The following is a 25,849-nucleotide window of genomic DNA, read 5'->3' on the forward strand; positions in this document are numbered from 1 at the left end:
GGAAAGAAAGAAAGGCTCAGACCATCATTTATTTAAAACGTGCGAGGTCTTATATAGATGCAAAAGCCACAGAACCACTTCTGCTCTCAAGAAGCTTGTGTCTGTTAGGCTGACCTTGGCCGGCTGTGGTCGAGCCTCCGCTCAGCCATCCAGCCCGTGTCTGTAACCATAAATGACGGCACTCGCGCTTTCTGGCAGTTCGCCCCCATCCTTACCGCCACTCAGCCAGCCTTTATTCTCTGGTGGGAAGAGACAGCAGATGGAGAAATAACTCCCACTCAGTTCCTAAATAACACCAGCTTCAGTTCCCATTAACTGTGAATTTGCACCCTTGTCTGGGTAAGAACCAAGGGAGCAAGGATCATGGGGACTTTGCCAGACCGAGGCAAAGGTTAACAGGGGAGCCCTGGCTGCCTGCCAGCCCCCCTGAGGCCGCGGGCAGGCAGCCGGGAGGCGGCGTGCTCTCTGCAGAGCACTGCTCCTGCCACTGGGACACCTGGGTTCTGCCCCCGCCCGCCCTGCCTCTGAGAGACGAGGGACCACTCTGAGATTCTGTTCTCACATTTGTAAAATCCATTCACCATCCTACCTACCCTCTATCCCGTGAGAATACGTAACTTGAAAGGGTTGGATTAGATGAGCACCGAGGCCTCTCCCAGCAGCAGTGCTCTGATTTGAAGCCAAGGTTTCTTTAAAGCTTGATTACTATGCAGCAGGGTGAGGGGCTGAAATCCAGGTCTCCGAGGCAAATCCAGGCCAGGTCCTGGCATCACACTGCCCAAGCGTGGGCCTTGGGTTTCTTAAAAACATATAAAATGGGGATAATGATTCCTGCCTTCATTCATGCTTTTACCGGACAAATATTTATCAAGTACCTACAATGTATTGGGCACTGTGCTAGAAAACACAGAGATGAAAAAAAAAAATCCTGCTCTCCTGGAGCTTAAATTCAATGAGGAGAGTGAGACAACAAAATATTTTAAAAGAAAATATACACAATATTTCCGATAAGTGCTACAGAGAGAAATAAAGCAGGAGAGGACAGGGAGCTTGGGAGGATGGGAAGGACAAGCTGCCCTTAAAAGGGTGATCAGGGCTTCCCTGGTGGCGCAGTGGTTGAGAATCTGCCTGCCAATGCAGGGGACACGGGTTCGTGCCCCAGTCGGGGAAGATCCCACGTGCCGCGGAGCGGCTGGGCCCGTGAGCCATGGCCGCTGAGCCTGCGTGTCTGGAGCCTGTGCTCCGCAACGGGAGAGGCCGCGATAGTGAGAAGCCCATGCACCGCGATGAAGAGTGGCCTCCGCTTGCCACAACTAAAGAAAGCCCTCGCACAGAAACGAAGACCCAACACAGCCAAAAATAAATTAATTAATTAATTTAAAAAAAAAAAAAGGGTGATCAGAAAACGTCTCCTGAGGACATCTGTGTGGAACAGGAGTTTGTGAGGATCCAACTAGACAACTGTACAATACCGCGTGTGCAGTGAGTATTCAGGAAGGCAGCCAACACTGGGGTTATTCACTTTACCAGCCCGGCTGACAATGGGGCTGCTTCTGAGCATCTACCTATGACCCTCTTCTTAACTCTGACCGTCGTCACCAACCCACATGCTTTCTGAGGCAGAGTCTACTCTCAGAATGAGCCTGTCTGCTCTCTCCATGGAGAGCCACTGGCCTGCTCTGCTCTCATTTCCTTCCTCTTCAAGACCATCTTATTCCTTCCCATGGATACTGGACCACCTGTGTCTTCTTGCCCAGCGCAGATGGGCATCCTGCCCCCGCTCAAAATTGTCCTCGGTGAAATGGAATTCTTTTCCCACTCACTCCCCCTCTGTGTCTCCTGCCCTCTCCTCCAAATTGTAAATAGTTTTTAAAAGGAGGAGGAAAAAGAGTGGGGAGGAAGAGGAGGGGGAGGAAAATGAAAGAGAAGAAAGAAACACCAAATATGTCATTGGTAAGTTGCAAATTTTGCAAGTCAGCTCTAGAATTAAACAGTGACTAAGGAAAGAATCAGGTAGGGGTCTCAGTGTTAAGCAGCTGAGCATGCTCTTCACAGGTTTGAATTGAAGGGAAAGAAGCAAAATCACTTGCTGAAATGACCATCTATACATGTGACATGAGGAAGGTGGAAGACTACAGACAGACAGAAGAGCTGAATAATGCCCACATTCCGTCATTCCTCCATGAACAAGCTTGCTTTGCCTTCATTACAATCAGCAGTGAATACGCCTTTTGGGATAGTTATTAGATTCTGCAGTTATTTTCCCACATTTATATTTCCTGCCACACCACTGAGCAGATAAAGTCTGTCTCTATATACGCAGCTTGTGTCTTGCTTTACTGAACATTTCACATGAAAAATGGGAATTTCCTTAGATTCTAGTAGATTTCTTTAATCAGGTAAAGGCCACCATGCCTAACAGTCCGCTTATAGCTATGCATTCACGGAAACTTTTGACTGGTTCACATGTAAATTATAGTAAGTCAGCCTATAATACATGTTTGCCTTACCGTAAATCTGCCTGGGCTTGGCAGTCCACGAATATTTAACAACAACTAAGAGATAGGTAATGACCAAGCCAATCTTGCCCATGGTGTCTAAAAATCTAATTGACTCAATTCCTCGTTTATTTCTTAACCTCTCAGCACTTTCCAGGCCAAGAGTCAAGGAGGCATCCCATGGGAACAATCCCGCTAATACAATGGTTTCAAGGATGTGGCATCTGCCCCAAGGTTAAAGGAAGATGGTGTTCATCACAGCTTTTTTTTTTTTTCTTTCTTTTTTTTTGCGGTACGCGGGCCTCTCACTGTTGTGGCCTCTCCCGTCGCGGAGCACAGGCTCCGGACGTGCAGGCTCAGCGGCCATGGCTCACGGGCCCAGCCACTCCGCGGCATGTGGGATCTTCCCGGACCGGGGCACGAACCCGCATCCCCTGCATTGGCAGGCAGACTCTCAACCACTGCGCCACCAGGGAAGCCCCATCACAGGTCTTTTAATAAGAACCTAACAAAGCACCTTTCTTCACATCAGTTATCCCCAACTCTCAAAGGCTGGGCCAGAGGAGGATTCTGGCCTTTAGAGATGGTGACTTTCATGGGGAAGGAAGAATTTGGGGGTGGCAGGGGATAGTGCAAAGCAACTGTTGAGTAGGAAACCTGAGGACACCAGGGGAAAATAATTAGGCAAGGTTCATAAGAGGTTTGCTATGTTGAGATCCAGCCATCTCAAAGAACAACTGCTCTTTCTACAAGTCCCCAAAGTTGCCATGTATGAAGAGTAGGAGCTCTGGGTCCCCAGGACAGAAAGAGAGTCCAGAGGTGAGTGGCAGGCATGCCACCAACTACGTGAGAGAAACGCACTGGCCAAGTACTGGAGGCACATTGAGAAGGAAACTCACCGTAAACTGCTCCTCCAGGAAGTGATAAAGGAAAAATATAGACACGGGCCTATTAACAGCTACCAATTCTTCTCTAGCTCAGAGGGGTAAGGGAGAGTTAGGCAACTGGTCTGACCACTTTCTAAACACTTTCAGATCATCTGGTACCAAAAGGGTTTCAGGATTTTCTCGGGAACTAAGAAGATCTTTCACCTCAAGAATGCATGGCATAAGAAATTCTCCAACTCTTTCAACCAAATAAAGCTCCCAGTTGGGGGCTTCCCCGGTGGCGAAGTGGTTGGGAGTCCGCCTGCTGATGCAGGGGACACGGGTTCGTGCCCCGGTCCGGGAAGATCCCACGTGCCACGGAGCGGCTGGGCCCGTGAGCCATGGCCGCTGAGCCTGCGTGTCCGGAGCCTGTGCTCTGCAACGGGAGAGGCCACAAGAGTGAGAGGCTCGTGTACCGCAAAAAAAAAAAAAAAAAAAAAAAAAAAAGTTCCCAGTTGGAATAAAATGCTCTCAGCACGTCTTGGTATAAGGGCTCTGTACTACATTTACTAATAAGGCATAAATGAATGCTAATAAATGCTAATAATTAAAATGAATTCTTAAGGTACAAAGTAGAATGGTCATATTTAGCAAAAAAAAAAAAAGAAAAATTCAGGAGCCCTGTAACATTACAAAAAATTATCTTTTAATATCAGTATGTCCCATGCAATATCTGGGGCACACTTATGCTAAAAAAAAAGTTGCCATTGATCTGAAATTCAAATTTAACTGGGCTTCTGTATTTTTCTTGCAACCCTAGTAAAAAGCCTTATCCAGCAGCCTGTAGCCTATCTGGAGACAGTCTCCAAGTCTATAGTGGGCCAAGCTTCCAAGAGCTAACAAGTTATCAGTAAGGAATCTGGATTGATACGTGACAAATTGCATTCACTGGACAGTGAACGAAATAGTTCATTTTAAGGATCCTCTCTGAGGATGTTTTTTTTCCTTCCATAACTAACAAGTAAATCACTTCAAATATGTGTCTCTCTTTAGGACTCAGGGATATCATAGAATCTCCTGTCTGTGATCCCGAAATCTAGACTTAGGAACTTCCCTCGCGTGGAAAGAAAGCCACAGTCTGGTCAGGTATGAATGAGGGATTTCCCTCCCCTTGCAATGCTTCTGGGGACGGACGACAGGGCCTGTGAATGCTACTGGGTTTTCAGAAAGTGAGACCAGAAGACGTTTCCCGACTCTGTATTTCCGGCGCCATCCCTGGCTGGGTCACCCCCAGGTACGTCCTGAGGAGCCTTCCTGGGGATGCTGCTGCTAATGATGCTGGGAGGTGAGCATCAGGCCAAAGGCAACAGTTAAGCATTTGCAACAATTTTATTTGCAAGATTTCCCGCTGTGGCTGCTTGGTCTGTTATTTAAAAGAGTGACCCTAGTGAGACCAGAGCTCTGAAGGAGGGGCTGAATTCCGACCGGGGGAAGGAGGAGGACCGCTGACTGAGGATGGCTAATTGAGTCCCACTGATGAGCTGAATGCTGTCCTCCTTTGAGTCCCTGTTCATCAACCCCAATCCTTCCTGGTCCTGATAGAAAAACGTATTAAAATGCTAAGAGAGGCTAGGAATTGGATTCTAGAACCACGGGAAGCTGCATTTGGGAGGAGGGGAAGGAAAAGACAATGGAGAAGAGTGAGGGATGCAGGTCCATGGACAAGGGGAGATAGCCCAGAGGAGATGCCCAGCAGGCAGTCAGATGGAGAAGCCTGGAAGATTCGGGGAACCGGGGCAGATGAGAAGGTTCATAGAGGAAATAGCTTGGTGGAGAAACGCTCTGATAAGTCTGGTGAGACCTTTACACAGTGTACTTGGGAAACTGAGGGAAGGTGGACTCTCCCTCTGCTCTGCCCTGGGACTGGAGGAACGTATGAATAATCTGCTGCACCATCCTTGCTCCTTTTAGGACCTGCTGCACTTGAGAAGATGGAGGGGTGGGCGCTTGCGGTTCTCTTGACAATAAGCTCTAAGCACGGGGTACAGAGGACTGCGGAGAGCCACCCTCCTGAGGGGCCACAAGAGATGGCGACAAAGGTTACAACCAATGGTGCTTCCAAAGATACAGTGGTTAGAGCCCTGGCTTCCGAGATAACAGTTACAGTCTAATGTGAAGTAAGCCAAATGGGAGATACTATCTTCAGATAGCTGCTTACCCAGAGGAAGTTCTAAGGTAAAAGCAGGCATTCCTGACCCATATGTATGGACCCTAATGTAATACCCACTTGATTTCCTTGTGTTGCTCGGCAGATGTTTTCTGTTCGCTCATCTTGGTTTCAATGAACAAATATTTGGGAAAATAAACTGAACTAGGGAGAAAACATGAATGTACAGAACCGAATATGTAGTAAGTTTTTAAAGGAGGTGCCCCTTGTCTTGCAAAGAGGAGCAGAACAGAGATGCTCCCATAGAGCAGGGAGGCACCGGGCAGCTCAGCAACTCAGAGGACGTCATGCGTTTGCTCCAGGTGTCTTCCCTGGTGCCACAAGAATGAGGAAGACAGAAGGGTCCCTGCTTTCAGAGAACTTACAGGGAAGAGAGATAATCAAGCACAGAACGACGATCGTCTTTATTGGAAAGGCACGGGAGGCGGGGCAGGCGTGTAACCAAGTGATATTAGTCCAGGGCTCAGTTTTCAGGGGAAGGGATGCCAAGACTGAATCCTGAGGGATGCAGAGAAGGAGGCAGGGGAAGGGGCACGTGCATCTGTGTATGGCTGGGCAGGGGCGCCTGGGGAGCACATTCAAGGCAGCAGTAGGAGCTGGAAGGGAGAGAGAACACGGGAAGTTCAGCGTGGCAGGAAGGCGGTGTTGAGGCGACGAGGGGCGGGAGACGGTTTTGGAAAGCTAGGAAGGCTCATGCTGTGGAAGACTCTATAAACCACATTAAGGAGATGGGACTTTATTATAGAAGCAATGAAAAGCCGCTGAAAGGTATTAAGCAAGAAAGTGATGAAATCACATTTTCATTTTAGATCACTCCGGCTGCAAAGGAGATTGAAAAGAAGCAGAACTGGAAGCCAGAAGAGATTTAAGAGGCCCTGCAGCAATGCGAGTAGAAAGAGGTGGACTGGGCGATGGCACGGGGATGAAAATAAGTGAAAGCTCTCCAGGGCGAGTCCACAGACAAGGCCATGACTGGCTATGCGGTGTCAGGGCTATGGCATCAAGGACACCTTGGGCATTTTTACTTTAGGAGACTGTACCCTTTATAAGTGGTGCCAATTTGGCTAGAAGAGGGTGGGAGGGTTGATGGGAGAGGAGACAGCTGTGCAGCCTTGGATATGGTATGTTCTATGGCCCATGGCATCCAAAGGAACAGATGTGGTCATACATAGACAGACGTGGGGCTCGAGGGAGAGGTTTCAGCCAGCGATGTCCGTTTGGGGGAACTTACAGACATCGATTGTATTCTTGGCAATGGAGGAGAAAAGAAGAGAGTCTAGGGACTTCCCTGGTGGTCCAGTGGTTAGGGCTCTGAGCTTTCACTGCCGAGGGCACGGGTTCTATCCCTGGTCGGGGAACTAAGATCCTGCAAGCCGCACTGCGCAGCCAAAAAACAGAAAGAAAAAAGAAAAGAGGGTAGAGGACAGACCCCGGAGAAGCACCAATATTTAAGAGATAGGTAAAGGAAGAAGCAAAAGGAAGAAGCATGCTGGGGAGCCTGAGACAGAATTGCCAGGGAGGCAAGAAGAACGCCAAGACGGTCTGTACCAACATGTAGGGATAACTAGGGATGGCAGAGAAAGCAGAGAGTTCAAGGTGGGGGAATAGCAGGATTGGATCACAGATGCAGCCACAGAAAAACGACTTTTAGTGTCAACTCTGAATTAGGAGCTTAGACAAGAGGCTACAGAGTCCAAGTCCCTTCCAGAAGCTAAATAAGTGTAAGTCAGTACACATTCAACCTCCTCTGAATGTATTTCAACCTCCCTGCAGTACACTTTCTAATATTTTATTTCTTAAGCTGGGTGGTGGGTACCTGAGTATGGGTTAAGTTTTTCTGAATATCTTTCTATATGTCTGATATAGCTCATAATAAAGGTGAAATGGATACCCAAAATACACTGTTGAGTGAAAGGAAGGCAGGTTATTGAACAGCACGTCTGGTTATATTTCCATTTATGTAAAACTGTAGATTTATCTCCACACAGGTATACATGCACCGGGAGATAGCTAGAAAGACGGTCATTAAGTATTTCAATAATGACCGTTTTGGCTAGTCAGATTTAAGGTCGTTTTTACTTTTTTTTTTTTTTTTTTTTGAGCTCTTCTATATTGTTTGAATTTTTACAGTGTACACACGTAGCCGTTTTATACAAATAACAAAACCACAAAAGCACAGTGTAGAATTTTCTACCCCACTTGGTCACACGATGGCCCCTAAGAGGATGTGCTGCCATCGTAGCTGGATTCTGAGGTGAGGTCGGGGGAGGAGGATTCCACCCATACCTTCTTCTCGTTCAATAAGCCAGACTGACAGCCGCCATCAAAGCTGCTGTACACCAGCACTTAATCTCAAAGGCAGAGAAAGGCGAAGCAAAGGCAGATTAAAAACCAAGGCACGAATCCTCCTCATGTACCCTATTCCCCATTCCCTCTCGGTACAGCAGTGTCCCAAAGGTAAGGGGGCTGGTCTTCCCTCATTTCTATGCCTGTCTCATCTTTCATAGTGATCAGGCGTGTAGCGATCAGAGAGACCTGGGTTCAACTCCAAACTGCACCTCTTACTTTCAGCGTGACTTCGGACAAGCCTATTCTCTTGTATTATAAAATGAAACAATTTTTAAAAACTGCCTAATGAGAGTTGTTGCCTTGAGGGTTAAATGAGGTCGAACACACGAAACGCTCGGAGTGAGACCCGGCACACGGGAGGTGGTCAAGAAGAGGGAGACGTTTTGCATTTCTTAGAACAAGCACACAGCGCAGCGAGCTCTGGATCTGGATCTCCCACCGTCACGAACGATCGCCACCCCAACGACCAGTCTTCAACCTCAGACATCTTGAACTGCCCCTCCCACAGTTTCTGAACATCCAACCCAGTCTTGGAAGCTCTCCTCTGACCTCCCACACTCACCTGTTCAGCATATTGGACTGGTAGATTCTCTTCTCGTGGGTGTTGTAACAGCTGCTCTTGGGCTCGGGGATGAAGCTGTGTTCGGACAGCATGTCGGAAGCAGCGGTGGTGATGATGGCGATTCCATCCCTCACTCTGGCAGGGAGGCCATAGTCCCATTCATCATAGGACACAGAGATAAGCCCGGTGGGGAACTCCGAGGGCACTGTGTCTGTGTCCCCTGCCACCAGACTAGGCACAATCCACGTGTAGCCATAGCCAGTCAGCCCTACTGAGTTAGCCACTTCGAAGATGTAGGTGGCTTCTTCCTTAGTACAATAAAGAAGAATGATGGGGCTTTGAAGTTTCTTGAGCTGGTTCTGGATCTTAGAATCTCCATCATCCAGGGACATGTCCAGCAGGAGGACTTCCTCTAACTCCCAGCCCACGAAGCTATTCTCGATGGTGCTGCGAATCTTGTTTACAAAGTCCTGGTAGCCAGGGAAGTAGGTGGTGACGATAGAGAAGATGTACCAGTCATACTCCTCCATGATATTGAGCATCACGGAAGCCTGTTGTTCAATCGATGGGCCGAACTGGAAGAACATTGAGGACTCATCCTAAAGTCGTGAACACAAAGAAAGAGAGAGAGAGAGAAAAACCAAAACGAAGATGGTGAGGGAGAGTTTGGACCATCTGGATACAAAGGTTTGTGTTCATTATTTACTTTTTCCACATAATGCCTCTAAAACTGGATATGTTTAAATTGCAAACAGTTGTAATACTTTCCTTCCTAAAACCTTCCTCTTGAGAAGATCGACATGGGTCTATACTCTTCTTGTCTGAAATCCTTGGGGCTACTGCAGAGCCTCAGGCAGCTTCCTAAAATCAAATATGCTAGTATTTCTAGAGCAAAACATGTGAAGAGTCACATAAAGTGGGATAAAGACTGTAAACGGCGTCATGTCAGTTCAGGTCAGGTTTTGCTGTCAAAGGAGTTATATGAACACAGACACACACTTTCCATTTTTTGAGGCTTTTGGATTCATCAATTGGGGATATGTATTATTCAATCGGAGTGAATAATCCAAAATGCCATCAATCTGCCCTTAAATCTACCTCTAGTCGCCCAGCAGGTGGGTGGTACTCAGGTATGGCTAGCAGGGAAGCACGCTGTAATACAAGATTTTCTATAAAGACATAACTGTTAGGTGAAATACACATGGAATTTTCTCTCTGTCTTCTACTCTGACAATGAGGTATGTAGGTGGAGTAATGCACAAGTAGTGCGTGTCAGCTGCAAGTTACAATGACTTGTCTTTAAGGTCATATATGATTAAGCTTTATATGAGAACAACATAGAAAGGATTGTTCTTTCTCTTACCTATATAATGCCATGGGTCTCCGTCTGACCTGTGTATTGCACACAACCCTCCGTCAATTCTAAACATCTTATGTTTTCTCCCACCTCTTGAGGGAGAAGCCATTTTAAATGTGTCCCATTTTAAGCTGTATTTAACCTGCTGTTTGGAGATGTCAAGCCCTGCATTTTGTCTCGATCTTACAGCTAGAAGAATCTGAAGCCACACAGTGAAGACCCTCTCAGCCTTGTCCTTCTCTTTCAGTCCATTTTCCCCTGACTTCCTCCTGGGTAATGACATCTCTTTTCTTGGTCAGTGGCCCCTATCGCCTATCTGATGGTTCATCTCCATTTTATAACAATCCAAGCTAACAAAATTGTGTCTTTAATTCAAAGGGGCAGTTCTTTTTTATCCCCCAAACTAGAGCTTCAAAGTACGGTTACAAGAGATCAGGCTTTTAAAGAAAAATGATGCAGTGATTTCTTAGTTCAGGAACACATTGTTGTACAGCTGAGAAACTGCGGAGTATTTTTGGGGCACCCACTATTGAAAAAAAAAAAATGCAGGCTGGGAACGATCCAGCTGGTGTCCAAAGACCCTGATTGGGCAACGAAAGCCGCCAGCCCCTCGAGGCTCTGCCAGAGCTGTGTGTGCTTCACGTGGCTTGAACTCGTCACATTCCCCGCAAGCGATCCAGAATGAAACAGTAGCTGCCTAGTCGTCTGGGGGCAACTCTTTCCGCTAAGGGTAAAATGGTGCTTATAATGGCTCCCTCCCCTGGCTTCAATATACAGTCAAGGAGGTGCCTGGTAGGACAGTGGAATTCAGAGAAGTAGAGAGGGTGGGGCAGCAAGAATGGGTGGGGAGGGAATGGAAATTAATTCAGGATAGAACAGTGACTTCGTATGTGGCCAGTCCCTGCTCCTGGTCTTCTACTTCAGTGCCACTATGTACTGCTCTTCAGGGGAAGCTGACCTTGTCCTTAGGTCGTAGGATAGAGTGGGAATCCAGGACAACAAAGCTTAATTATGACAAGACTTGTCAGGGGCCCACAGCGAACCACAACTACAGGAAAGGAAGGCCCTGCGACAGAACAACTCACCCAGAATGGTTATCACTTTAAAGGGACAGCCATTTGTTCTCCTTGTTAGTTCCAGCTAAGTTAGGGAACTTGGGGAATTCTCAAATGAGACGTATTATCACCTGAGTTTTCACCAGCCCAGTGGACATAACAAAGTGACAGAAGCTTTTAAATGTACCTTAAAATGCACAGGCTCAGGATGAGAGGGATCCCCACTGTAAACAACGTAAGTCCACCCATTCTATGATAAATGAACATATCATGAGGAGGTTCCTGAATACCCACAAAGCTCCATCTACAGTGAAACCACAGCTGGTTCAAATACACACCTAGAGACAGCCTTGAAAGAAAACCCTTGGAGGGGGCAGGACGGTCCTTAGTAAATGAGCCCATGCTAATGAGACTGACTTTAAAAGAAAACCAATCTACTACATACCAACCTGACCCTCTCCTCTCTTGGTCTTCTCTTAAAACTCGCTCACAATTATAAATGAGCTCCTAAAGAAACCGCCAGCTACTGTGTGAAGAAAGCCAATATATGGTGAAAGTAAGAAAAGAGAAAAATTAATATGGCTCCATCTAACCCTCACCACATCTCCATCTAACCTACTTCTCCCTTCCTCCACAACCATCCTTCTTCTGACTCCTCTGCTCCCGTCAATGCCCAGTTCAACCACTTTATCTTGCCAATCCTTCATTAAATAAGGATGCCTTACACGGCCATTTTATCTGTGGCACCAAGAGGAGGTTAATGAAACCAAACAGGAATCAAGAGACAAAGTTATAGCTTGGGCAAATGTTTCCCAGTATAATGAGTGGTCCAGCATTATTAATTTAGTTGACCCATCAGTCTGGTGTATAGTAATTGGGAATGGGACAGCTCTTTTTCAACAAAGCTTTGGGCTAACTAAAAGTTGTAAGCAGTGACAGACTTTGCAAATTATGGTCACAGCCACGGATCAAAGAGCAATCTTCACGTGTGCATGGAGTGGAAAGGACTGGTGGCCAAGCATCCATCTTTGCAGGCTCCCAGCATGCACTGTGATCACCACAAGAAGTAGCATCTTCTAGGATGAAGGACAGGGATATAATTCAGCTCACTATGCTTCCACACTTACATTTTTATTCTCCTAATGTCATTACAAAATGTTATGTGCAGGGCTCCTTGGAGCAGTCTTGTCCTCCTTGGGAAGATTCCCAGTCAAATTTATTGCGTGAATGTACTTCTTCAACTTGCCTTGAGAGCCCCTTAAAGCAGTCCTAGGCAAAAGGCTATCATGATTGATAGGTGCAGTTAGCACAGGGAAGACACGATTGTACATCAGGCCCCATCAGTCTGGAACTGTTATGGTGAACCTCATCACGTTGATGTTCAGGGTGTTTATTTGCTAATAAGAAGAAACAAAAACAGGTACTTTTTTTCATTCTATTAACTGTCTCAGAAAATAGCTGCCTAAAGAATTAGCAGTACATGAGATTCTTCTTCTGCATCACTGAGATCCCTTACAGATCCACTTCAGACATAAGGGATTAACTACCCCAGCTGGTGCCCCTAGCAATTGGTTTCAGCTGCCATCCCACTCTGGGGACTGTGTCAGCTGAAGAGAACCACCTGGTCCAAAGTCACGTCCCCTTCCTGGGGTAGAATGCATTGAATGACTGGTGGTCATGGCGTCTAAAGACCTGGTCCTCTTGCCCTATTTCTAGGCAACTCTGAAGGATGAGTCTATCTTCAGAACTTCCCACAAGCTTCCATTAATACTGCGTCTCACCTGTATTTCTCTCTCTGCCCACTCCTGCCCAATCTTCCCTTCCTTTTATGGTGTTGATCTCAAAAGCATTCCCTCCTAAACCCCCTGTCCACCAACTTAGTCTCAGATCAGCTTCTCAGGGAACGCAACTGGAGACTTTATCCATTTCCCTTTTTTCAACATGGAAAAGAGATGACTATTTGCAAATATAGAAATGACTTATGTGGTAGAAAGATAAGTCTCTGCCCATTAGCTCCAGAGGAGAAAACCGGGACCAATGAGCAGAAATAGTAAAAGGCACTGCTTGGCTCAATGTAGAAAGTACCTCTGCAACAATTACAGCTATTCAAAATGAAATGGGCCTCATAAGGTAGGGAGCTCTCTGTAGTTATAAACATTCAAAAAGGAGCTGGATTATTACCTGATAAAGGGATTCTCCTCAGCACTCCATCTGAAAAATGTCATGCTCATCTTTCAGACCTAGTTCAAATGTCAGCTTTTTTATGCATATCATCTTTCCTAACTTCCCCAGGTCAAGTTAGTTCTGTCTCCCCTGTGCTTTTGCAATATTTTATACATGCCTCTATCATAATATTTATATATTTTTAAAGTTTTTATTGAAGTATAGTTGATGTACAAAATTATGTGTTACACATGTACAATACAGTCATTCACAACTTTTAAAGGTTATACTCCGTTTATAGTTATTATAGAATATTGGCTATATTCCCCAGGATGTTGTAAAATATATCCTTGTAGCTTATTTTATACCTAATAGTTTGTACCTCTTAATCTGCTCCCCCATACTGCCCCTCCCCCGTTCCTTTTCCCACTAGTAACCACTAGTTTGTTCTCTCTATCTGTGAGTCGGCTTCTTTGTTATATTCACTAGTTTGTTGTATTTTTTACATTCCATATGTAAGTGATATCATACAGTATTTGTCTTTTTCTGACTTATTTCACTTAATGTAAGTCCATCTATGTTGCTGCAAATGACAAAACTTCATTTTTTTATGGCTGAGTAGTATTGCATTGTATATATGTACCACATCTTGTGAATCCACTCATCTGCTGTTGGACACTTAGGTTGCTTCCATATCTTGGCAACTGTAAATAATGCTGCTATGAACATTGGGGTGCGTGTATCTTTTTAGTGATTTTTTTTTTCAGATATATACCCAGGAGTGGGATTGCTGGGTCATATGGCAGTTCTATTTTTAGTTTTTTGAGGAACCTCCATACTGTTTTCCATAGTGGCTACACCAATTTACACTCCTACCTGGAGTGTATGAAGAAGGTTCCCTTTTCTCTTGGGAAGCATATATGCCTGCCTCATCCCATTAAAAAAGGTATGTTTCTCAAGAGCAGGAACTGTGCCTTATTCATCTCTGGATCCCTAGGTGGCACATGAAAAAAATTTAAATGTTGGTTGTATTAATATTACAAAGAAGATTCCATTGTCCGGTGGGAGATGAACTGAAATGACCTTGATGATCTCAACCAGTTCCAAACTTCTACGCTGATGGCACATAGCCACTTCACGGAAATAAGGTAATGCCTGAAGAGTTGTGTGCTTTTACAAAATGTGAGGGGAATCAATCCACCTTGGAGCCAGCCAGAGAGGCAGGAAGTGTACCAGTCACTTCTTCACTCCCCTCTGCAGCAAATTCCACGACAGCATCATCTATGCTTACTTCTTCCAACTCCTCTTCCCCACTTCTCTCTCGCACTAACTTCAGCCAGACTTTTGACCCCACCACTCCTCTCAACATCCTCTTGTGAAAGGCAGCGGTGACCTTGCTATTGCCAACTCCACATCCGTCTGCAGCCTTTGACTTGGGTGATCACTTGCTCCAAGATACGCTTTCTTCCCTTGGTTTCCAGGGCTTCACATTCTCTTGATCCTCCTCCTACCATACTGGTTGCTGTTCCTCCATCTTCTTTGCTGGTTCCTCCTCTTCCTTCCGGCCTTTCGAAGCTGGGGTGCCCCAGGGTCAATCCTTGGTGTTCATTTCGTTTCTATCGACATTCACCTCCTCGGAAATCTCACTCAGTCTCCTGCTTTAAATCCCTTTTCCATGTTGATCACTCTCACACTTCTGTCTCCAAAACTTCCAACCTGTACATCAAACTGCCTACCTGACAGCTCTGCGTGGATATCTTTGAAACATCTCCAACACCTCCAAAACTGAACTCGGCCTTTCCCATTTCAGTTAAAGGCAACTCTATCCTTCCACTGCCAGCTGCTCTCTTTCTCTGGAATCCTACATCCAATCAGTCAGGACACCGTGACCACCTGACCTTCGAAAGGTGTCTAGAACACAACCTTTTTTTACCCACTTTGTTTGAGCCACCCTCATCCTTCACCCATCACTGAAAGGGCCTGCTAACTGGACCCCCTGCCCCTGCCCCAGTCTCATGCTCAACAAAGAAGCAGGATGATCCTTTCAAAGCTTAAATCATAAGATGTTACCTTCTGCCCCAAACCCTCAATAGCTTCCCAACTCCCTAAAAGGAAAAAGCCGACACCCTTGATTCGGACCCCACTGCCCCTCAGATCCCACATCCTCTGACTCTCACCCTCTCTCTCCTCCAAGCACACTGACCGCTCTTAAAGATACTCATTCCCGCTCCAGACCTTTATTTCAAGCTATTTCCTCTGCCTGAAACACTTCCTCCAGCTACCCAGGTACTCACTCACAGGGCTAACACACACACCAGGTTCAAGTCTTTGCTAAAACCTCACCTTCTCAACAAAGCCCAAACCTGACCCTGCAATGCGATGCGACAGCCGCCCTCTCCTGTCGCAGGGAGGCCTGAGCCCCCTTATCCTGCTCCACTTTTGCTTTTTGCCATAGCATTTATCACCATCGAACAGATGACGTGATGTATTTATTATGAACGTATGCCTCGTGCCAACTAGAGTGTAAACACCGTGAAGGCAAGGATCGACGTATTTGCTCATTGCCATAACCCAACACCTAGAATGGGGCCTGGCCCAAACTGGACTCCCAGTAAATATTTGTTGAATTTTAAAATGTGGTAATTTTCCATTGTGTATGTTTCTGTGTGTGTTCACAATTTCTTTATCCATTCATCCATCAGTGGGCACTTAGGTTGGTTTCACATCTTGGCTACTGTAAATAATACTGCAATGAACATGGGAGGGTTCATGTATCTTTTCTAGTTAGTATTTTCGTTTTCTTCAGATAAATACCCAGAAGTAGAATTGCTGAATCATATGGTAGTTCTATTTTTAATTTTTTGAGGAACTGCCATACTGTTTTCCATAGTGGCTGAACCAGTTTATGTTCCCATCAACAGTGCACGAGGGTTCCCTTTTCTCCACGTCCTCTCCAACGCTTGTCATTTTTTATCTTTTTTATAATCCATTCTAATAGGTGTGAGGTCATATCTCACTGTGGTTTTGATTTGCATTCCCTGATGATTTGTGATACCAAGCATCTTTTCACGTGCCCGTTGGCCATCTGCATGTCTTCTTTGGGAAAATATCTACCCAAGTCCTCTGACGATTTTTTAATGATTGTTTCTATTTTTGCTATTGAGTTTTATGAGTTCTTTATAGATATGATATATGATTATCAGATATATGATTTACAAATATTTCTCCCCTTCAGTAGACTGCCTTTTCATTTTGCTGATGATTTCTTTTGCTGTGCAGAGCTTTTTAGTTTGATGGAGTACCACTTGTTTATTTTTGCTTCTGTATTACTCAGCCATAAAAAAAAATGGAATCTTGCCATTTGTGACAACGTGGATGGACCTTGAGGGCACTATGCTAAGTGAAATAAATCAGGCAGAGAAAGACAAATACCATATGATTTCACTTGTATGTGGACTCTAAAAAACAAAACAAAACAAATGAATCAAATCAAATCCAGACAAAACAAAACAAACAAAAAAGCCAAGCTCATAGGCACAGAGAACAGAACGGTGGTTGCCAGAGGTGGGGCATGATGGGGTGAGTGAAATGGGTGAAGGGGGTCAAAGGTACAAACTTCCAGTTATAAAATAAATACCTCATTGGGATGCAATGTACAACCTGATGACTACATTTAATAATACTGTATTGCATATGTGAAAATTGCTAAGAGAGTAAATCTTAAAAGTTCTCATCACAAGAAAAGAAGAAAGTTTTGTAATATGTATGGTGACGAATGGTAACAGACTTACTGTGATCATTTCACAGTATTTACAAATATGGAATCGTTATATTGTACCCTCGAAATTAATATAACATTACATGCCAATTACACCTCAACTAAAAAATGTGGCAACTGATGTTTCAACCAGATAATTCTCAAATCTAGTTTATTTTTGTTGGCTATCGAATTGACAATATATTTTTCTAGTATTTTAAAGTCTCCCACACTACTCAAATCTTGGTAATTTATAACATCATAGGGATTATGAGCCTGTGAGGACATTAAAGTAATTTCAGAGTAAATAAATCTGATTTTTCTCCGAGTCCTTCCTCCTAGTATATGAGCAAAAAAGTCCTGCTGTTTTCCTTCTAAATTCAGTTCTTAAGGAGGATCTGTGTTTGATAAAAGTCCTGAATCACTAGGCTTTTGCTGAAAACTTTCTCCAGTACTATCAGATTCAGAAGGCGAGTGTAGAAATCATGGATTAAGAGGCCAGGTTCACCCTGGCTGGTTTCGTCCTGGGTATTTCTTCCTTACTTCTTCCATGCTGAGCACAAAGCAGAAGCAGAACACGGGGACAAAATGTCTTTCCTCTCCCAACACGAGGAGGGGATTTTCTCTCCCCGACCTAACTCCAAGAGACCCCCTCTTTGGTGACTATAAATTCTGATTCCAACCATCATTTATGTTTTCAGGTGACTAAGGCTGGCGGTAGCTACTTAGGGTGGGTTTGGATAGTGTCAGTTTAGTGAGCAATGCCCTGCAAGAAGGAAAGAAGCACCCGATGTTCTCCAGCCTCGCCATTCACCAGAAATATCATGACTGAAACACACAAAGGAAGCTCACCGGTGAAGAATCATGATCTTTCCTGCCAGATTCATTCTTTGTAAACCACGGCACACAAAGGAGAACACTCTGGATAACTAAACAACTCCCCCAGAAGCCAGCAGTCTTTTTCTTATTTGTTCTTTCAGAAGATAATTTCACTTTCTCCTTGACTTTTGTTCCGTCTTCTTCCCTGAGTCTCCCTCTTGGATGTGCTTCAGTCGCTGAATTTAAGCCACAGCTGAGAAACAAACTGAAAGTATTCACTTTGAGAACGTCTACAAGGTTCTTCCTATTCTAGGTCTCAGAGATGATTTTACAGCAAGAAGAAAGCTTACAAGCAACAGACAGGGCAATAAGAAGAGAAGAATAAAAAGGCCTATCCCTCTTGCTAAGATACCCAAGAGAATTAAAGAATTAAGTCGGGGAGCAAAAGGCCTGGAGAATACCAAGAGAACTTCCGGAATGTGCTTGTCCTCCTCTGGAAGGTATCAAGATGCCAAAATCTTAAAAAGGCTCTTACATTTCATCTGAAATTAAAATCCCTCACTATGGCCTGTGCCATTATGCACATCAAAACAACTCTCAGATGGACCGACTTGTATTTTTATTAAGAGGTCCTTTTCTATAAAAGAGCAGCAAGCTGACAAGTTCAGCAACAACCACATTCTGTGACTGAATCAACGTACTTTTAAGTAAACGCAAGCGAAGAAGGTAGGGGAATAGGAAAAGTTGGGAAAAAATGAAATAGATAGAGAAAAAATAGTGTAAATATTAAACTAACAGTATTAATTAGGATTATCAACATCAGACTAAATTTATTTAGACAAGTTTACAAAATCAAGCGTGTTCAACACAAATATAGATCTGAGCATTTCGCAGATAGAAAGAAGGGCATCATAAAACTAAACCATACAGCCAAGGGAAAACAAAAATTTTTTTTATGAGGTATGAAATACTAAATCCAAAATCCAATACTATCAAAATCTTTCCATTTAACTTAAGCTGAGAGGGTAGAGTTTACAGAAGAACTGTGATCATTATTGAAGAACAAGGTGACGTGAACAAGGCCAGTGACGGTACTTGACACACCAGCAGCATTTATCAGAGGGAAGACGTTGACATTTCTTTCAAATACATAAACATTCCCATCTCTGTATATGTATTTGCTCAGAGCATCACATGCATATACCAATGGGAGCAGAGAATGGGGGAGATGCCCAAGAGAGGGGGAGGGTAGAAAAGGCATTTTGTATTTGATGAAGCTAAGAGTGCTGGTACCTTTTTTGTGGCTAAGAATAACAAAGCAGTGGTTCTAAATACAGTGATTATGTTCATACACACGGGTCTCTGCAAGAGATCCCTGGAAAACAAAAGGTCCTTTGTCCTCCTATCCCTGCTCTATATAGAAAGATGAAGCACTGCTGAATTTATTATAGAGTTTGAACCAAACATGGTCGTTTGGCACAGGTTAACAAGCCGTAGCCTCCAGCGGCGGAAAGAAGTTTCCTGAGAAAGTTTTTCTCAACAAACATCAGTGATCTGTTTCCCCAGGTCCCTGGATTGAGAAACCAATTGCTACTTCCTCACATAAAGCCAAGGACGGCTGTTCACAATTAACGCGGCTTCGAATTTATTCACTTGTCCCAAAGCAATTCGGTCCTCCGTCTAAAAGAGGCATCGCATTTTGAAGGGCTCCAGAAGTGAAAATAAAATTGCATACAGGCAGATTAAAAATATATATACATCTTCAACAGCTTGTCAGCACCTGCCTGGCTCAGCCTCACTCGATGGTAGGACTTAGAATTTTAGCCACCAGGCATGCCTGCCAACCTTTAAACCAGGATTAGCCCTGTCCCGTCCTCACCAACATCATTGTCTAAAGCTGACTGGGCTGCTCTAAGCCCAGTATTTGGAGCACCTGATGTGGTGAGCCTGCTGGGTGCAGACGTGCCCGCCCAGAAGAAGCCTTCCTCCTTCACAGACAAACCATGTGACCAACCGAAGTCCTTCCACGTGTCCTGACCTTTATCCCAGTCTCTATTGGATGAGGAGCCCTACTCAGAAGTTGCAACTATTCTGCACAGTCCCGGACACCCTTGATGCTGGACCCTGCTGCCTCTATCTGCAGGTGCCAACAGAGGTTGGACACCCCTTCCTACCCTTAACAGTGAGAAGTTTATGTGGCTTTGTCCTCTATTGTACCAAACCCCTGCATTCCCACACCAGTCTGAGTCACACCGAGTGGGTTATTTGGCCTAAAATAGGTTTCTTGGAGCTTGCTACCTGCGGCAGGCAGTGTACAAGGTTAAGTCCGGTCCTACCAGCCCTCAGCCTCTCCCTAGACTCATTGCGCAGATCCCAGTATGCCTGGCCCGCAAAAGGGTAAAAATGGTGTCCAGTGTTTGATTGGTTACATCTAAGTTTATTTGAGATTTTCTCTGTTCTCTTTATACTGAAAATTGCTCTCCTTTTTCGGAATTATTCAACTCTCACTCTTGCTATTCCTCATTTGTGCCTGCTGGGTAAAAGCACTAAAAAGGGCTGTTTAAGAGTTCAGAGTTCCTACCCACTCACCCTTCATTTTCTTTCCCTCAAGCTCTGGGAGGCGTGTGTATATGAAGCCTCGTTGAGTACGCGATGCCATCGGCTGGAACCGACACCCAGTGCCTAACCTGACACAGGGAGAGCCACACGATCCTGTCCACGTTCCTAGAAAACACCTATTACTCTCTCTGTACACGGAAGGAATACTTGGCCAAGAAGGTACAGAATGCTGTGGATTCAGCTTCCAACACAGTCCAGCATCACACTGTCTCTGGCCCAGCCTAACCCCTGCCCCGAGGAGAAGTAGCAACCCTGCCAATATCCCTGGCCATCTTGTCACTGCTGTAATGGGCTCTGCAGCCCGGGCTGAGGTTTCTTCCTTCTTTGACTCTCTTTGCCCACAGTCCTAGTTCCACAGATAAAGACCCCATTGGAATGTCCTAACTGGCCTACACCTTCAGCCCAACCAACGTTTCCATTCTCCCTTCTGGGGCCTTGGGTCGCTGAAATGCTGTCAGTATCTCAACTTGACCCTGGAAGATTGGCCAAGCAGGGATGAGCAGCTGCCATCACTCGAGGGAGGTATCACAGTTGGCAAGATCTTTCCTGAAAATAAGAGCTGGACAAGTAAAGGAATAGCCCATTTATACATCCTTATTTTGAAGTTTGTGTATTTCTTGTTTTTAAACCACATTCAATGGTCTCCTACATTTCTATAGTTCATACATTTCACCTAAATACGTTTCCTCTGATGGAAGCACGTGAGCAGAAAAAGAGCTCTTTAAAAGAAAATGCCAATTGGCATTTCAAACAAGGAAGTCTCGAGCTTAGCCTTTTACACACCCTCATCAGAGTCTCTGGAGTACAGAGCCGCTGTCACAATCAGATGGCGGCACATTTAATCTCTCATCTAGATTCTTCACAGTGGGGCCTCTGCCTATAGAGGAATCACCCCAGACAAGTATGATTCTTACATGGTCTCATTATCTTTAGACCTGGCAGTAAAGCCACTCACCTCTCAGGCTCACGTCAGCTGGCTGTGAATTCGGATCCATGCTAACAAAAACAAAATGGCGGATCCTGATGGCTCAGCAATGACATTTTGATGCTAATTTGGTACTGCTTGAAAGGTGCCAATACGTTAACCCTGTACAAGCACAGCTTAAAACTCTCTATTAAATAATACCAGCCTGGGATCTCAAAGAAGACGCATTAACCAGAGTGGCTCGAGAAGACACTAGTCCAGCTCAGAATAGGACCACGGTTAAACCAGTTTAGGAGACTGTGAGGTGGAACTCGTTTATTTTCCAAGCCTTCAAAGAATATTCCACGATTTTCCTCAGATATGCAGGCCAGTGAGTCCAGCAATCCTGACTTTCAGAAAATCTCCCCTATGACTATCTCAATTCCATCATGCTGCAGATGGAGCCCTTTGGCTCTCACATTTTCCTCGGCGAAAGGCCTTCAAAATTTTTATTGAACTAAATTAAGGTGATGTCAACTTAGACGATGGTCTGTGATTTGTTTTGTGTGTAAAGATTATAATTACGCTTACTCTCAGCATTTTCTTCCTTAGCCTAAACAACCCCCTTTATTATGTTTCGTATTACAATATTTATTGAGTTTACACTGTACTCGGTTATACATGCATTATGTCAATTAATTCTCATACCCCTATGAAGTAAAGCCCTATTACTCTCTCTGTTTCATCAATAGAGAAAGTGAGCTTTAGAGAAGTTAAGTAACTCACCCAAGGTCACTGCTGGTCTGAGAATCTAGCTGGGTCTGACTTCAGAGTGGACTTAACCACGCCCCACACATCCTCAAGCTTCCATGAATCAGCGCTGTGGCTCCCACCTGAACCATCTACACCTCCTGTTTTAATTGTGAACCACAGAATGATCACAGTTATCTAGTAAAAGTCTAACCCCCGCCTAGTATAGTACAGAGACTATTTTCATGAGTTCTTAAGCTTCACCCCTATGCATCCACCTACTAGCACAGTTGCACTGCTAACTAGTGATGGATTTGGTCCATGTTATCACCCTACGGTATTCTTTTATTGGACCTCATACAACCGGTTCTTTATGATCTTATTAGCTGTTTGCTAATCGATCAAGGATTTATTAAATGCAGGTGCTGTGGGAAGTAGAGACAAAGTATAACTCATCCTCAGAGTGAGCCGACTGGAAGATAGGTCAAAATACACAGAATAACTGATGGCTTTCTTAAGTTAAATGATAACATGAGGTTTCAAATATGTGTCATAAGAATGGTGAGAATAGAGGTGCAGTGTGGCTGGACAGCTATATTTTTTTAAGCTTCTTTTTACTTATCTCTTTCTTTGCCGGTTCTCCCACCAGCTCTGTGCGGTGAGCAAATTAAACGCCCATGCATTTTAATCCAAATACCAGACTATGGACAGAAATATAAGTAACACTGGCCTTGAACTCAGCCTTAGATTTGTCCTCAGGTGGACAACCAGCCTCTGATGTCCACTATCTCGGGCAGCGATGTAAGGGCTGATAGAAATACCATACAGCATCATATCCACAGCATTCCACCGTCTAAATGAATTATATATAAATCTTTCTCCTTGATCTACCCCGTCTTTCATTTTCATCTCAGAAGATTAGATTAGTATGACAGGACTTGTCCTTTATGAAGTCAAGCTACCCAGTTAAAAAACCCTCTTCTCTTCAAATGATTGCAAATTGATTTTGTTAAGATTTCTTTTCAGTGTTCCTTCAGAAAAGCTAGGGGAGTGATACTTTCTAGTCTTTCCTTTCTCTCCATGTATTTTTTTTCTTTACTCCAGCCTTTTTCGTCTGATCCTCCAATAGTTTTCGATAATTGTGTGCATCATTCGGGAGATCAATCAATTACCTCAGTGCTCCTTGCATAAAGATAACCTGCGATGGCAAAATTAAATCCAAGCAACTCACCAAAGTAGCCTGACACCAAATTTTCTTCCGTTCACTTTATTAGTCTCTATGCCCCATTCATTTAAAAATGCACAGACAACTACCCAAGCGCTATCAATTCTCAAAGCCCCCTCCATGTCTCTTAAATTAACATAATGTTCTTTTAAATTTTATTTGCCTACTAATAAAGCAAGGGTATATTTCAAGATCTGCTTTTATTCTTGGCTCCATGAAATTAAGTGAATACAGAGTAGCAACGGCATCCTTGAGAATTCACACAGTAACACAGTTTCTCACCTTTTGCAAAAAAAAAAAAAAAAAAAAAAAGGACACACCTGAACTGAGGGGGGTGCTTCCTCCAGGTGTAAATGGAATGAGACACAACGTCCTTGTCTGTATGTTGAGGCTCATGTTGGTTACATATGAAACAACCTATTAACAACGTTACTAGAACTAATCAGTTCAGTTTGCAAGTTATGTTTCACACAAAAAGGAAAGCTGTCTTGGCTCATAAGAAAATATCTCCTTGTATTTATATTCCTGAGTTCCACAATGATGCAAAGATTATCTAAACTATCTAGACAGAGTCCCCAAAAGACCTCCTACCAAGGACCTCTATGGAATCAGTCGCTTGGTTATAAGTAAGTTCTTAATATTCAAATCTTTGGTGACAAAGAGTAAGCTCATCTCACTCAACTTCTTTTTTTTTTTTTTTTGCATCTTTTTATTCTATAGCAACATCTTTCAAAGAACAGACATTTTAAATCTGAAGTCCAATTGCATTTTTAAAAGTGAATCATGCTTGTACTTCTCCACGTTCATCCGGAAAAGCAAGAGAGAGGTTCTTCTTTAGCAAGTAAAAAAAAAAACTCTGCCAGTTTACAGGCTACAGGGTAATCTGGGAATTCAACTTTCTCAGACGTATTCACGAAAATATCCCCATTCCAAGTCTCAGCATTCCATTGTTTTTTATTAAGGTCCTTGACCGTAAAAGAAGGGACTTACTAGAGATGTGTATCTGGTATCCTTTACAATTTTACTGTCTTTAAAATTCAAATTTTGGGCTTGATAGATAAACTAAATTCTTCTCTAGTCTCCTAGGATGTGGGCCCATTTTCCTTGCATGAGCTCAAACCATCTTAATCTTGCTGCTTACATGTGGCCTTTTCCATCCCCACCACTACCACCCCCCAGACACATAACTTCTCTTAGAACACTTGGCCTGAACTTGGAAAGCAACACTGGGAACCGTCTCTCAGCTTCTTAATCTCTTCCTACCGCAAGGGAGAATAACTCCCAGATTCCCCTCTCATCTCCTTCCCATAAAGGCAAAGATCCTCCTGATCTGGTCACAGTAAAATTCCTTGAATACCTAATTGTGTTTTTTTTTTAAATTAAATATGTACTAGTAGAGAGTCGCCATGTTGCTCAGTGAGTGACTTCTGGAGTCAGACTCGGTTAAGCTTCCTTCTTTGATATGTTTGGTGTTAACAAAACCACAGACCTTTCACAGGCATTGAAAGGGTTAACCGTGAGTTGCTTGCAAATATGCTCCCAAAAGAAAAAAAGCAAGCCAGCCGATGATGTCAGGTAACTCAGATTATTACACGCAGATTATCCACGTACAATGAAAGATGAGCAGAACCACATAACTCACAGCAACAAGACAGCTGCCCCACGTGCTGCGAGGCCACTGGGACCCACACAAACCTCTATGAGGCATTGAGGGAGGCTGGTCCTGCAATACCAGGTCAGGACCTAACAGTTCAGAAAGTAAGCTATTTATTTTACCTGGAGTTCTATTTTTTTTTTTTTTAATTTCTGCTACTCTGAACATGGCTCTTGGTTTCTAAAATTTTAATACATCCCGTTCTCCACCATTACAAGAAATGAAACTTCTCCCGTCTTGTCCTGCAAGCTCAAGAACTTCATCAATACGCCCTGGAAGCCAAATTCATGCCAGTCTTCGACTTTTACTCATTGCACATAAAGCTAGTGTGCACTCTGTTCACATCATTTCCTATATCCTTATAAATATAGGAGGAGAGAAAGTTCGTGTTCTGTTTCTTCTGAATTATCGGGCATTTCACAGTGACCTGTCTGTCCATGATCACTTCAAAAGAACTTAACGTTCATTGACTTTGACCAAATTTGGCTCATTCTGAGGGTATTACCCTCTGTGAGATAGTGGCTGAGTAGCTGTCAAAAAGACTAGTTTCCAGAATATTTTATTGATTTCACTGAAATTTGGTTAAGTGGGAGGAGGTTATGGAGATATTTGCTGGCATTGAGATTAAGGGTCAAACATTAATTTAGCCCTTGGCATTAGCATCTCAACACCCCTAATGTACAAACTGCAAACTCCCTCTATTTTAACCACACTGAAAGATAGATATGTGTTATTTATTCCTGAGAATAATAGTCTAAAGATATTCTGTGGTGAATTCGGTCTGACAGGAATAAGGGGCCCTGACCTCTAGAGACTTCTACAAACTTTTACTCTCTGGGTTTCAACCCCAGATGCCTCATCCTTCTTTGTGATTTTGATAACTGGTTTCCCATAGCCACCACTTCATAATGACCCCTAAGTGAAAATCGAAAATTTAGATTTTGCTCTTTATAAACTTACATGGTTTTAGAAGGAAGAAGCCAAGGTAACAAAGCAGTAAGTACGAAAAGAGAAAACGCATACCAGGGCTATGGAAAAAGAACT

The 25,849-nt window shown here is 44.0% G+C and overlaps 1 protein-coding gene across 1 annotated transcript in view; it reads right to left on the reverse strand.

Moving 5' to 3' along the window:
• The window catches only part of GRIN2B (glutamate ionotropic receptor NMDA type subunit 2B), a 544,711-nt gene that overhangs the window by 171,162 nt on the left and 347,700 nt on the right, over nt 1–25,849 (reverse strand). The window contains exon 8 of the mRNA XM_029206241.1: nt 8,503–9,101. Within this exon, the coding sequence (XP_029062074.1) occupies nt 8,503–9,101 (599 nt within the window). The remainder of the gene's footprint in view (nt 1–8,502; nt 9,102–25,849) is intronic.

The sequence above is a fragment of the Monodon monoceros genome, unplaced genomic scaffold (assembly GCF_005190385.1).
Source record: "Monodon monoceros isolate NGI ecotype Baffin Bay Population unplaced genomic scaffold, NGI_Narwhal_1 Super_Scaffold_6, whole genome shotgun sequence".
Lineage (NCBI taxonomy): Eukaryota > Metazoa > Chordata > Mammalia > Artiodactyla > Monodontidae > Monodon > Monodon monoceros.